Source organism: Nothobranchius furzeri, chromosome 4, assembly GCF_043380555.1.
Source record: "Nothobranchius furzeri strain GRZ-AD chromosome 4, NfurGRZ-RIMD1, whole genome shotgun sequence".
Classification (NCBI taxonomy): Eukaryota; Metazoa; Chordata; class Actinopteri; order Cyprinodontiformes; family Nothobranchiidae; genus Nothobranchius; species Nothobranchius furzeri.
This window is the reverse complement of record NC_091744.1, coordinates 73,476,170-73,490,025: the sequence shown is the minus strand read 5'-3', so window position 1 is coordinate 73,490,025 and position 13,856 is coordinate 73,476,170. Positions and strand designations below refer to the sequence as shown.

The following is a 13,856-nucleotide window of genomic DNA, read 5'->3' as shown; positions in this document are numbered from 1 at the left end:
TATTGCGGCGCACCAGGCCATCGGCGCTTCTCTTGTCCTTCCCAGCCGGGAAACGCCGTCTCCAAGTAGGCAGCAGCAGAGGGGTCCTACTTGGGTCAGCCGGAACCCCCTCGACCCGCACCATGCTCCCAGTGACACTTCATCTCGCCCAGGGGCCCGTTGAGCTGGAGGCGCTTTTGGATTCTGGAGCAGCGGACTGTTTCATGGATAAGGATCTGGCGGCCCGCCTACACATTCCCCTGTCCGCTCTCCACCGAACCATTCCCGTTATTTCCGTGGATGGTACTCCTCTCCAGCCCTATCCCATCCACCAGGAGACGGTGGACCTCCGTATGGACGTACCTCCCCATTCTGAGACCCTCCGGTTCCTGATTATCACAGCCCCTTTATCCCCACTGATCCTGGGTCACTCCTGGTTCTTACGTCATAACCCCCAGATCTCCTGGTCAACTGGGCGGGTGCTCACCTGGGGAGCGGCTTGTCATTCCCATGTACCTTCTCAACCTGACTCTGAACCTGAAACCCCAGATGTCGATGTCTCTCAGATCCCCTCCTGCTACCATGACCTGGCCCGGGTCTTCTCAAAGACATCTACCACCACCCTTCCTCCTCACCGACCATATGACCTGGAAATAAAGCTCCAGCCTGGCACAGTTCCACCCCGGGGTCGCCTGTACTCTTTATCCCCGGCTGAGACCCAGGCCATGGAGGCGTACATAACGGAGGCTCTCCAACAGGGGTTTATCCGACCCTCCACCTCGCCTGGAGCTGCGGGGTTCTTCTTCGTAAAAAAGAAGGAGGGGGGCCTTCGACCCTGCATCGACTATAGGGGTCTCAATAAGATCACGGTCCGCGACCGTCACCCTCTGCCCTTGATGTCCACCGCCCTGGATGTAGTGTCCCAATCCGCCATATTCACCAAGTTGGACCTGCGCAGCGCCTACAACTTGGTCAGGATAAAACAAGGCGAGGAGTGGAAAACCGCTTTCATCACCCCAACAGGCCACTGGGAGTACCTGGTCATGCCCTTTGGCTTGTGTAACAGTCCTGCGGTTTTCCAACGGCTAATCACTGACGTCCTGAGGGACATGCTGGGCCGGTGGGTGTTTGTTTACCTTGACGACATCCTGATCTATTCCCGAACCCTGGACGAACACATCACACACGTGCGAGCCGTTCTTTCCCGGCTGCTGGAGAACGGTCTCTACTGTAAACTGGAGAAATGTGCCTTCCATCAGGAGACCATCTCCTTCCTGGGTTTCGTCGTGTCGTCAAGAGGATTTTCAATGGACCCCCAGAAGGTCCAGGCTGTCGCCCAGTGGCCGCAACCCACTTCCCTAAAACAGCTCCAGAGCTTCCTCGGCTTCGCGAACTTCTACCGCCGCTTTATTCGCGGTTTCAGTTCCATCGCCGCGCCCCTCACTGCCTTAACCAAGTCATCCAACCAGACTCACCCTTTCCGTTTCACTCCTGAGGCCACACAGGCATTCCGCACCCTGGTGCACCGATTCACGACCGCTCCCCTCCTCGTTCATCCGGTGTCGGTACAGTATCTGCTCGGGTGCAAGATCGGCTCGGGGTCCTTCGACTGCCGATGACGTCAAAGTACGGCAAACCCACTCGGACAAAATACACTACACATCTATACTGTTGGAAAGAATTTAGCAGTTTCGTTATTAAAATAATGTTTCTTAAGACGTAAGTTTGTGTTTATAAAGGTATTTGTAAAATAAAACACTATTTTATTCATAATGTTGAACTCCTCTTTGAGCACATCCCTTGAATAATCATAGGTATTAGCAACACCTGTGAAATTGTATTTGCAGGAAAGAAGTGTGTCCCGTTTATTTAAGTATTTTGTGTTTAGAGTTTTTGACGTCTTGTCCATGAGTAGTTCAGTTACGCTCATAGCTGCTAGCTAAAACTCTGGAGTTAAAAGTTTTCTGGCTTTACTAAAATACCTGTCTGTACTTATTTGATTGATGGTATTTTTACTTTCTATTAGACTCCAAATGTAATCATTTGGCACGTTTCTAATTCATTATTTGCAATAATGTAATCGGCGATATTAGCATTAGCATTCCTATGGGTTTTTCCATGTATATTAGCATTGCGCTAACCACTCGCTGCCAAATTGCAGCCTTTGAGATTAGAAAATCTCCTGGCTTTACTAAAGCCAGGATCTGTCTGTACTTATTTGATTGATGGTATTTTTACTTTCTATTAGACTCCAAATGTAATCATTTGGCACGTTTCTAATTCATAATTTGTAATAATGTAATCGGCGATATTAGCATTAGCATTCCTATGGGTTTTTCCATGTATATTAGCATTGCGCTAACCACTCGCCGCCAAATTGCAGCCTTTGAGATTAGAAAATCTCCTTTTGTCACATCGCAATTTAATTGCACATGCAGTTAATCGTTCAGCCCTAATATACATGCAGCTCTATGCTAAAAGTGTATTTTCAAAAAGGTAATGATGGATTTCTTTGTAAAAGTTGTCCATCTTTCTAATAGAAAGATTTGCCTGGACCAACGTAACGTGATAACAACGTAACGTGATTACGTAATTCCGTCAGGTTCATGTTCAGCCAATCAACTACTTAGACGTCATCGGCAGTCGACGGACCCCGGGCCGATCTTGCACCCGAGCAGATCCTGTACCGACACCGGACACAACAAAGCCATTCATTGTGGAAGTGGATGCGTCCGAGGTGGGTGCAGGGGCGGTCCTATCTCAACGCGGTCCAGACTCCAAACTCCACCCCTGTGCCTATTTCTCCAGGAAATTCATACCAACCCAGAGGAATTACGGGGTGGGGGACAGGGAGCTCCTGGCTATTAAATGGGCGCTGGAGGAGTGGAGGCAGTGGCTATTGGGTGCCCAGGACCCGTTTACCATATGGACAGACCACCAAAACCTAATTCATATCCAGAATGCTCGCCAACTCAACCCCCGTCAAGCCCGGTGGGCTCTGTTTTTCGAATCCTACCACTTTCATCTGGCCTATCGCCCTGGTTCTAAGAATCTGAAGGCGGACGCCCTTTCCTGCCATCACGCCCAATCTGCACCCGTCAAGGAACCACCGCCTATTTTACCTGCCCAGAGGTTCGTTGCAGCCCTTCACTGGCCAGTGGAGGACGCCATCCGAGCTGTTCTTCCCACCGAGCCCGCACCTGCTGACACACCCTCCAACCGACTGTATGTGCCATCCACCTGCCGGTCTGAGGCCCTAGCATGGGGACATGCTTCCCGTTTGGCTGGCCACCAGGGGGAGACCCGCACCCTCCAGTTCCTACGTCGGGCCCTGTGGTGGCCCTCCATGGCTAAGGATGTCCATGAATACGTGGCTGCATGTTCCACCTGTGCCCATTCCAAGACTCTGAACCAACCCCCGGCTGGCGACCTCCACCCTCTTCCTGTTCCCCACAGACCCTGGTCCCACATAGGCCTGGACTTCGTCACGGGGTTGCCTCCCGTCACCCAGCTCGACACCGTCCTGACCATCGTGGACAGGTTTTCCAAGGCGGTCCACCTGGTGGCTCTTTCCGGCCTGCCCACCGCTAAGCAGACGGCCGAAGTCCTTCTGGAGCAGGTGGTCCGTCTCCATGGGTTCCCTCAGGACATTGTCTCGGATAGAGGGCCCCAATTCATGTCCAGGTTCTGGAAAGCCTTCTGCCGGCTGGTTGGTGCCAGTAGCAGCCTCTCGTCTGGCTACCATCCCCAGACCAATGGACAGACTGAACGCGCCAACCAGCAGCTCGGGCGGTACCTGCGCTGCTTCGCCTCTTCCCAACCAACCACATGGCCAAAGCATCTCTTGTGGGCGGAGATGTCCCATAACCTCCACGTCTCCTCGGCTACTGGTCTTTCCCCGTTCGAGCTGTGTAATGGTTACCAGCCCCCTCTGTTCCCTCACCAGGAACCGGAGACGGAGGTTCCTGCGGCCCAGCTCCTAGTTCGACGTTGCCGTCTCGCTTGGATCTGTGCTCGGGCTGCCATCACACGAGCTAACACGGAGTACTCACGCCAGCATAAGCGCCGCCACCGGCCTGGTCCGACCTTTCAGCCGGGCGATAACGTGTGGGTGTCTACTCGTAACATGTGTTTGCCTGCCGGCTCCAAGAAACTCAGCCCACGGTTTCTGGGTCCTTACCCCGTGGAGAGGGTCATTAACCCCGTGGCTTACCGCATCCGCCTGCCCCGGTCTCTCAAGGTTCACCCCGTCTTCCACGTTTCTCAGCTGAGACCGGTCAGGACCTCTCCTCTCGCTGCCCCCCCTGTGCCCGCTCCACCGCCTCGTGGGGTGTGCGGTGATGGTGTTTATGCTGTGCGCCGCCTGCTGGATGCCCGTCGCCGTGGCAGGGGATGGCAATACCTGGTGGACTGGGCGGATTACGAACCGGAGGAGCGCTCATGGGAACCGTCGAGGGTCATCTTGGACCCCTCTCTCATAACGGACTTCTGGGCTCGCCGCTCTGGGACTTCTGGGGCCGTCCCTCGGGTGGGGGGTCCTGTCACACAACCTCCCTCTCAGCCGTCAACCTCCTCTAGGGAGGCACCGCAGAGCCGCTCAGACTCCATTACCCAACATCCCTAGCGCCAGGCTTCCGTTTCATGTCACCCGCCAAATCTATATAAGGGAGTGCCGCACAACGCCGGCTCACTCAGTCATCGTTCTCACCGAACTTAACCTAGAGTCCAAACCAGATCAGCTCAGATCACGAAGCCTGTTCAGATCAGACCAACCAGATCAGACCAGCCAGATCTCAGAATCCTGCCTGTTCGTACAGATCAGCTTCAGACCAGGAGTCGCCGTGTTCAGCTGTGTCACCATACAGCTGCGCACCCGGCTCCCAGATTAAACAGCGTGTCCATTCAACCCGGCGTCAGTCACTCCGCGCTTGGGTTAAAAGCCACACCACATCCAAACTCTCGCCCAGCTCGAGTCACCCCGTTACACCTACAAACATTTTGAACCCTGACGAAGGCCCTGTGGGCTGAAACGCGTTGGCAGAAAGTTTTTAACCATTTAAGCCATGTATTATTAAAGGCTTTTTAACTTTCTATCTCCTGAGTGCCTCAGACCTCTTTTTGCTTAGTAAAAAAATATATGTCATATTTTAGCAGAAGTAATAACAATAGCATTTGCATTTATAGAAAAACAAATCTTAATGTGGGACCTTGTTGTTTTAGCGCTTCATTTGATTCTATCATCAGAATCTCATATTTCTTAATCTCAAATTTGGGAAGAAAACTAAATCTGTGCTCATATTTTACATCTGATACAGCTCTTTCAAACAGCTCGTTTTAGAAAATCTTTAAAAGTTTGTTAGTTCAAACTTTTTTATTGGTCAATAATGCCAGAACAGACAAATACTATTTATACACATATTCATTGTAAAAGATTCACACATTTTACACCCATTTCTATATATAAAAAATTCTTTGAGAGAATGTTAATCATAAAACATCAGTGTTTGTATTTGAAGTAATGGGTATTACAAAGTTGGGTCATGTTTTTTTTTCCATTTAGTTTACATTATTATATTTTTCATGAGTTTTAAACCTTTCTTTTTCAACTTTTGATTATCTTTATTAGGTTAGGCAAATTTGGCAAATGTATTGAGAGCAATTTTTAAAAATACTTTTTCAATATTTTTCCCCCTGAAATTATAGAAGTAAAATTAATTAAAAACTTAAAGTAAAATAACAAATTAAAATCTAATATAATGTCAACACTAAATACACTCTCAACTTTATTAAGCAGCTTTATTACGTAGTACTGATTCCAAATTTTCATTCTAAGTTCAAAATTGAAACTACTTCAGGTGATTTTTTTTGCATTGCATCAGAGAAAAAGAAATGTAAAGAGGATTTATGTAAATGCAGCCCATTTCAGTTCATTTTCCCGAGTGAGATAAAAATCACAGCAATTCAACCTTGTCATATTGCAAATATCACAAATACACAGGATGGCATTTTGAATTGATATCATGAATTATTTAATAAGTATATGTTGTAAATCTTCATGCTTTTTCCAAATGTTTTTAGCTGAATTCTTGAGCTTGTCTCAGTCTACTGCTTAGCGGCAGACATGATCACTGCTTTAGAAGAAACCACAACCTTTGGAGCATTCTTCTTCTGTTCCGCTGCCTTGGTATCTCTCTCTGCACACAGACAAGGAAACACGGTCATTTTTACGAAATTATTAATTGTTGAATTTGTACCGATTTATACCATATCACTTACTTCCTTTTGTGATACATAGCGGTTCACAGTTGACACCCAGTTCTGGCGAGCACACATCTGTGCTACAGTGAATGTATACCTAAACAAGACAAACATTTTTAAAATCAAATCTAAAACAGAAGACTCATTTTACCTGTGATTTTTTTCTGATTACTACATTCATTACATTTTCCTGCAAGGGTTCCATGGTGCTCTGATCTACAAAAGTGAACATTTTGAAAATGAAACGCCGGTAGTGGGTTGGATACTGCACACCAGAGGAGGCATCTACTGGAACCAGTGCGGAGAGGTAACGATCATCTGCGTATGGACATCTGGATGGAGAACAAGTTTAGGTCAATTACAAATTTTGTCATCAGTACACAAACGTGACAAATTGCTCTCTTTACAATTGAATGTAGGCATTGTAAGACAAATATCAACTGCCTATGTCCACTACAGAGGTGAGGCAGATTATATATAAACTAGTTTTCTGCAAGAAATTGTTTAGAAATTAATGTTTTAGTTCATTTACTTACCCATTTATCAGAATGTCCCACTGGGGGAAGCTGTGTGGGTTGGGGTCTGCAGTTACCCAACAGCGACCAAGAGTCAGAACAAGGGCAGGATCTGTTTTATCCATGAGCTCAACTTCCACATAAACTGGATCTCTCAGTATTTTAGTAACAGGATAGTCTGTGTCCAGATAGTACGAGGTGTAGGCTGCTGCCACTGTAGGACAAAAGCCACAAGTTATTGTGACACCAAACATTGTGAAATGATCAACAAACAGCATCTCTTTTTGGTCAACACATACTGACCTTCATCACAACCCTTGGTCAAACATTGGCCATTGCCCAGCCTCATTTGAACATTGACGGGTCCAAGAGCAGCAATCGGCAGAGGAGGTTCAGCCAGGGCTACTTCAATAATCAAGGTTTCAACGGAGGTAGCAGTGTACTTACACTGGAAAACCAGCCTGAAGAATACAACTGGTGTTATGTTGCATAGTCCATGTTTTTATTTAGAAAATTTTACACTGTTCACCTACTCGTAGCTGCTGTCCCTGGTGATAGCACCATAAGGTCCAACACCCACTTCATAGGATGAGGTCATCTTATTTTGATAGACTATAGCTCCAGGCTCATCCTGCCCAAAACAAGTAAAAGTTTAAAATGGATTAGTGACCGTCAAGAACTGCCATCTTAGTCAAGCAAACTAAAGCAAATAGAATAGAAAAGACTCTCTTAATCCCTCAGTGGTAAAATTCTCTTGCTAGAGCAGCACACACACTTAGAGAAAAAGGAAGAAGAGAATAAGATTGTAGGTAAACACACAAAGGCAATAAGCTATCATTGTAACCTTCAACCATTAAAAACCATTTATAAAAAGTAATGAAAAAATTACCGTGGCAATAGTGCCACAGTCAGTAACGGGAAAGAAGTAGATGGCAAATTTTGAGTTAGAGTCAACAGCTGTGCAGCCTTGTCCTTGTCCCAACAGTGAAATTGATTCAAGATCAATGTACGGTAAGGTGACGTCCCTGGCCACAACAACAATAAACCGGCCATCCTTGGTACACTGGAGAGTCACTGATGGAAGAAAGACAGATTAAAGATAAATATTTTTGTCTAATTCTAACAAATTAAATAGCAGTCACAGTTTTTCAACCTTCTTTCTACATGGTCAGACAGGAAAATCTGGATGAAACGTTTGTAAATAGATTCACTTACCTCCGTTTCCAAAGTAACATGATTGACCATCATAGCAGCAGTCTCTAGCCTGACAGTCAGTCGCGGAGATACCAGAAACTCCACAAGGGACTCTCACGGATGCGTCCACGTCGCATGTAACAGGAGGAGCAGGGGGCATTGCAGGGATTTTTGTGTTTTCAGGTGGATTACTTGGAATCTTGACAGACTGATCATCAAACTTAGGAGGATACTGAGGAGGATACTGAGGAGGAAACTTAGGAGGATACATAGGAGGATATACAGGAGGATATACAGGAGGAGGAGGAGGATATACAGGAGGAGGAGGATATACAGGAGGAGGAGGAGGATATACAGGAGGAGGATATACAGGAGGAGGAGGATATACAGGAGGAGGAGGAGGATATACAGGAGGAGGATATATAGGAGGAGAAGGAGGAGGATATACAGGAGGAGGATATACAGGAGGATATGGAGGGTATTGAGGGTTCTGAGGGTTTTGACCCTTCTGAGCCTCTACTCCTTTCTCAGCTAAGCAGCATAGCAGAGCCACTGCTGCCAAACCTGTGACACACCAGTGGTTAGCCATGGCCTCACAGCTGTCTGACCTGGTATGTCCCCAAGTGTATGGCTTGTGTCTGCAGCTGCATTTATTTCCTTCGAGGCCTGGTGCCTCACAGACCCCTCCTCTAAGTCCAAACGATCACCAATCATTTGTTTTATAACAACATCCAACACCCCACTTGACTCTTGAGCTGAAACAAGTGGTTTCAACAAGTCTTATCAGATGTGATCTTTGTGTCAGATGACAGCATGACATTACAATTCAGGTCACTGTAACCTTTTTAAGGTCTTTGCTCTCTGAAATGTAAGTGTCACCAGGTGTTTGCTTTACCAGTGCATGGTCACAAACACATTGATCCTTTCTCTGAACTTCTACAGAAACTTTACAAAATGCACCTCAGCTAAAGCTAGAGGACTAATTTTTGATAATTTGCTTTAGAGACCACAGTGATTCATTTGGCAGTTGTCACTATGCAGTTTTATTGTTTTTAGAAATAAAATGGTTTACAATTCATATACACAAATAAAATGCCTAATTATTGGAGGACTTTTTCCAAGCATAATTTAGTGAGCAACATAATACACATTCATGAGATAAAAAAAAGTATAGAGAATCCTTTCATAGCATCTATTTTCTGGCCAGTTTATAACTCAATCAAATGTAAGTACTACAGGTACTTCACAACACTGGTCAGCTGTGGATACTTAGACCAACTGTGCAGTTCTGGAAAAATGAGTTAACACTGTTGTCTTTAGCTCCAGGCCACCACATGACACTACCACTGTCTCTCATAGAATAGAATAGAATAGAATAGAACAGAATATTAATCCCAAATTTATAACATTCACTTATCAATGCAGCACATACACTTAGTGAATAGAAAAAAAATACAGTTAAACACACAAAGGCTATTATAGTAACATTCAATATTCATACAGTTAGTATAACAAATAAAAATGAAAAAGTGATTTATATATTTCAAAGCATTTCAGCCTCCAGCAAAAAGAAAATAGACTGTTCAGCATTTACACACTGGTGATTATTAAGAAATTTACCATCATAACATGGAAACCAAGAAACAACATCGCATCTCCATAAACCATAATTTATCTGCATAACATAACATTTTGTTGTATATTAGTTTTTAGATTCCATTGATGTTTTCTATCTGCTGTTAAGTGTAAGGAAGAAATTGCTTGTTGGGAGTGTTCACAGTTATGGGAAAGGGTAAATAAAGACTGGTGCATGCAAACACAGATGTGCAGTAATCAGGTATAAGGAAATACCCAGTGACCCAGTGTTATAGTCCATAGAAAATCACACTACAGATGGCATGCTACTTTAATCCTCTAGTTTATGACTACAGACATGCAGACACTTTTGAAAATACATAGGATTTTGAAATAAAAGTAATTCTGCATGAAGTCAAACAGTTACACTCCATAAAGTCAACGTCTACATAGATCTAAAAGTAAAAAACTAGCTCTCTTAGGTTCAAACTATGCTGAAGAAGGACTTTTAGAGCATTAGTGTGAAAAATTACATTACTGGTGTCTTCAGGGGTCGAGTGACTTGGGTTGATATTGGTGTCAATACTTTCTCAAGATAATTTGGGTCCTAGAGTTTGTTGTTGAATGAAATTGAATGTGATGAGGTAATTGAAGGTTTGGTAATGAAGATTCAAATTATATTCTGCAGATTTGAAAATGAAGGATGCTGAATAATTTAAGGGGTAAATGATGTTTCTGAGGGTCCAACGTGTTGGTTGGTGATCAACACAGACACTGAGGACCCTGTGACAGCTGATGATTCTTGGAAAATTGAAGATTTTTAGGATTCAGCCATGAAGGTTGTTGAAAGTTCGTATGAGACTTCATCACCAGAGGAGACAGTTTGCTTCAGGAATTCAGTGAAAGAACCCTCGTTGTAGGAATCAACCCTGGCACTCAAAAGGTACTGAATAGGGAGCGGCTTTGAAACATAACGAATCTGCAAACAAGCTAGGTTTTGAACGCAAACACGGTCATGGAACACTCACCCCTCCCCTTGGGATGTTTCTGCCGGAACCGGAAACCCGTGATGCAGTACAAAATGAGATAGTGCTAAACACCAGTCGCCGTTTTCTAGGTCCAAATGTCTTTTGTTGTCCATAGCCCCTTTTACACAAGAGCTGGCTCCGCTCCGCGCGGTCAGCCCGAGCCCACCTCAGTCTGGCTGGGTTGATTACACACATCCTTCCACACATCCTTAGGAATGTGGACGTGACTGAAGATATGGGCCGTCTCCAAAATAGGTGCGAAGTTATTAGTGATGCAATGAGCGCATCTCTGAGCATAAAGGCTGGGCAAACGACATGTGGAGAAGTCTGCGGTGTTGCCCTTAAATTAAACAAAGGCGGCCGTGAGCAGTGTTGCTTTTGGAGACTCTAATATTGCATCCAGACTGCTGTGTCTGTCCTGGTGCAGCTCAAGCCTGACAGCGCTGTCTCTGTGTGTGCTCCTCAGAGAGAGACACAGAAAAAAAAAGAGATGTTGTGTGTGTGTATGTGTGTGTGTGTGTGTGTGTGTGTGTGTGTGTGTGTGTGTGTGTGTGTGTGCGTGCGTGCGCGCGCTCCTCAGACAGAGATGGCTTCAGTCAGAGGAGATGTTTCCTCCTCTTCATAGAGAATGTTGATGACTCACGCAAGTGGGAAGACCCCGCTGACTGATTCTATCCACCATTCGGAGGCTCCCCCTAATGGTAAGCATGAAATTGAGCCGACCAATCTGTTGGCAGTGGGTGTGTTGGACCAGTTCACCCCGAAGCAGACCACCTTGGGAAGAGGGCTGAAAAAACAACAGGTTGCGTGCAGAAAAAAAATCCGGGCTGTGCGGATGTGAGCACTCTGTATCCTATCTAGGCGATGTGGAGTCGGTGTTAGTGTGGAAGACCTACATGACTTCAAATGGCGATTTTCTTTTTGGGACTCTGGTAGTTTGTCCTTAAGTTGAAGTGGTAGCAGCCGGCTGTTTAGTGATATTATTGAGCCACGAACCTCTCACACCAGTGGTGTTCTGTTGACCGGCGACAACTGGATGGTCCAATAGTTGCTTTCGGTCCAAAACATGTTATTGGCGGTGGTTTTTAGACAAATGTGAGAGAACCACTTTATTATTGTTTCCTTTTTCTTAAATCTCCACAACATATTTATAGCTGTACTATGTTAGAATATTGTTTAGATGCATGAAAGCAAATTTGTTTTCCAAATTTGCCATTGCAGCTTTAATGCTGCAAAAATTTAGATGGCTCGGTAGGAAGGCCCTCTTTGATCATCTGGTTCCCTACTTAGCACCATTTTGTAGGTGACATTTTGCTATGAACAGCCCAAAAAATAATACATGTGTGTTCCTTCATTTATAAATGACTAGACTGGGTGTTTTAAAATTTCATCCTCTAATATTATAAAGTATTTTAAAACAGCCACTTGTTCCTCAGTTGTGAGTTTTTTTCTAACTAACTGCTTAGATCATTTGAACAGATTTTTTTTTGTCACAACCTCATGAGATGACCCGTGTTGGCAGGACAAAGTTGTAACAACAGTGTTTTAGATGACAGCATGACACAAATATATTTATTTGCTCGGTCTTGGTGACCCCTTGGGTTTTATTTGAATTCATGTGCCTGTCTTCCACATAGTACACAATAAATTGTTCAGTCGGAATGTTTTTAATAGTAACTTAACATGTAAATCGTCATCTAAAAATAAAATTTGGAGATTTAGTTTAATCAGTCAGAATGTGACTTTTGAATCAGTTGAGTTCTGATGTAAGGCAGGCTTATTGTGCTACTGATCCATTGTGAAAATAAAACCAACTTTAACATTATTTTTTTTTACTCAGTAATGTTCTTAAAGGTGTAGAACATTTTAGCTGGTTTATTCCCACTTATATATTTTTCAGGCTAAATGAAGTAATTATATCAGATACAGTAGATCTGTAATAGTTTGACATATGTGAATGTGGTATAAAATTATTTTAGGATATTAAAATACAAAACAAAAAGTTTTTCATTGTAGTATGAAAGTCAGACATTTTTGTGAGTGCAAAACATAAAGCACTTCAATAAAAAAACAGAGGAAATTTTATTTTTAAATTAAGACCAAAAATAAGCAGTTTGTCTCAGAAATATACTTAATGTTCGCTAAACATTACAATGCATTAAAATAAACTTATAGTAAAATGTAGCAATATTACAGAAATATACCTAAAATGCAGGTATACTAGTAATTATTTTGTTTTCTATAAGGCACATAATATGTATTTTATTAAAATATGTAGAAAAATCTGTTTTTTAGAGATCATTTTATGCAATTCAAATGCATGAGGTGGGTGTGTACAATTGCAGCAATATTCACCTCTTTGCACCCGGCATCAGAATTAGTGCCATACTTCATTTTGTCCTCACTGTGGAGCTATTCATTACTAAAGCTTGTGTGCCTGCCATGTTTGTGCAAGTTTGTTACATAAAACTCCACCACAGTATCTATCTATCTATCTATCTATCTATCTATCTATCTATCTATCTATCTATCTATCTATCTATCTATCTATCTATCTATCTATCTATCTATCTATCTAGCTAGCTAGCTAGCTAGCTAAAATACAAATTTTATTTACTTTTTTAGGAATAACAGGTAGAACTTGAGAATTGAACTTGATAATACAGTTTGATTTAAAGAACAAAGTATGTGTTTCAGAGAAAGTTATAGATTAAATGGGAAAGAAAAAATGTGGAAAGTGAATTTGTTTTTAGAAAATTCTTCTCTGAGTTACTACTAAAGTAAAACAACTCAATCAAAATTTCATGGTTCAAGGTTCAAGGTTGTCTTTATTAATCCCCAAGGGGGAAATTGAATTGCCTTGGACAAATAAAACACAACAACAACATGCACGCACACACAACAATAATTATAATAATAATAATTCACTGGACACTGCTATAAGCCACAACCATGATAGAAATATCAAATAAACAGTCGTACAAAATGCTCGTTGTAAAAACGCACTGCAGCAGGACTAAAAGAGTTCCTAAAACATTCGGTGGAACAACGGGGCATTAACATTCGCCCACTAAAAGAGCTCCTGAGATCCTTAAAAATATGAAGGGGCTGATCCTCCAGAGACATAACTGTCTTAAGTTTACTCTTCATCTTTTTGTTGATGATCATGTCTAATGAGTCCAAGCTTTGCCCAACCTCTGAGCCAAATTTCTTGATCATTTAGTTGATTTAGTTTTTGTCCTCAGCAGTGAGGCTCCTGCCCCAACACAACACAGCATGAAACAACACACTGGCCATAATCCCCTGA

The 13,856-nt window shown here is 43.5% G+C and overlaps 1 protein-coding gene across 1 annotated transcript; it reads right to left on the bottom strand.

The window, feature by feature from the left end:
- Positions 1 to 5,984: 5,984 nt before the first annotated feature.
- LOC107372943 (zona pellucida sperm-binding protein 4) lies at positions 5,985 to 8,654 on the bottom strand. The gene is made up of 8 exons (XM_015941139.3): positions 7,968 to 8,654; positions 7,642 to 7,826; positions 7,286 to 7,383; positions 7,056 to 7,213; positions 6,774 to 6,966; positions 6,422 to 6,569; positions 6,256 to 6,334; positions 5,985 to 6,173 (listed from the first exon to the last, which is right to left on the bottom strand). The coding sequence occupies exons 1-8, from the start codon at positions 8,533 to 8,535 to the stop codon at positions 6,082 to 6,084; spliced, it is 1,521 nt and encodes a 506-aa protein (XP_015796625.2). The 5' UTR covers positions 8,536 to 8,654; the 3' UTR covers positions 5,985 to 6,081.
- Between the last annotated feature and the right edge of the window lie 5,202 nt (positions 8,655 to 13,856).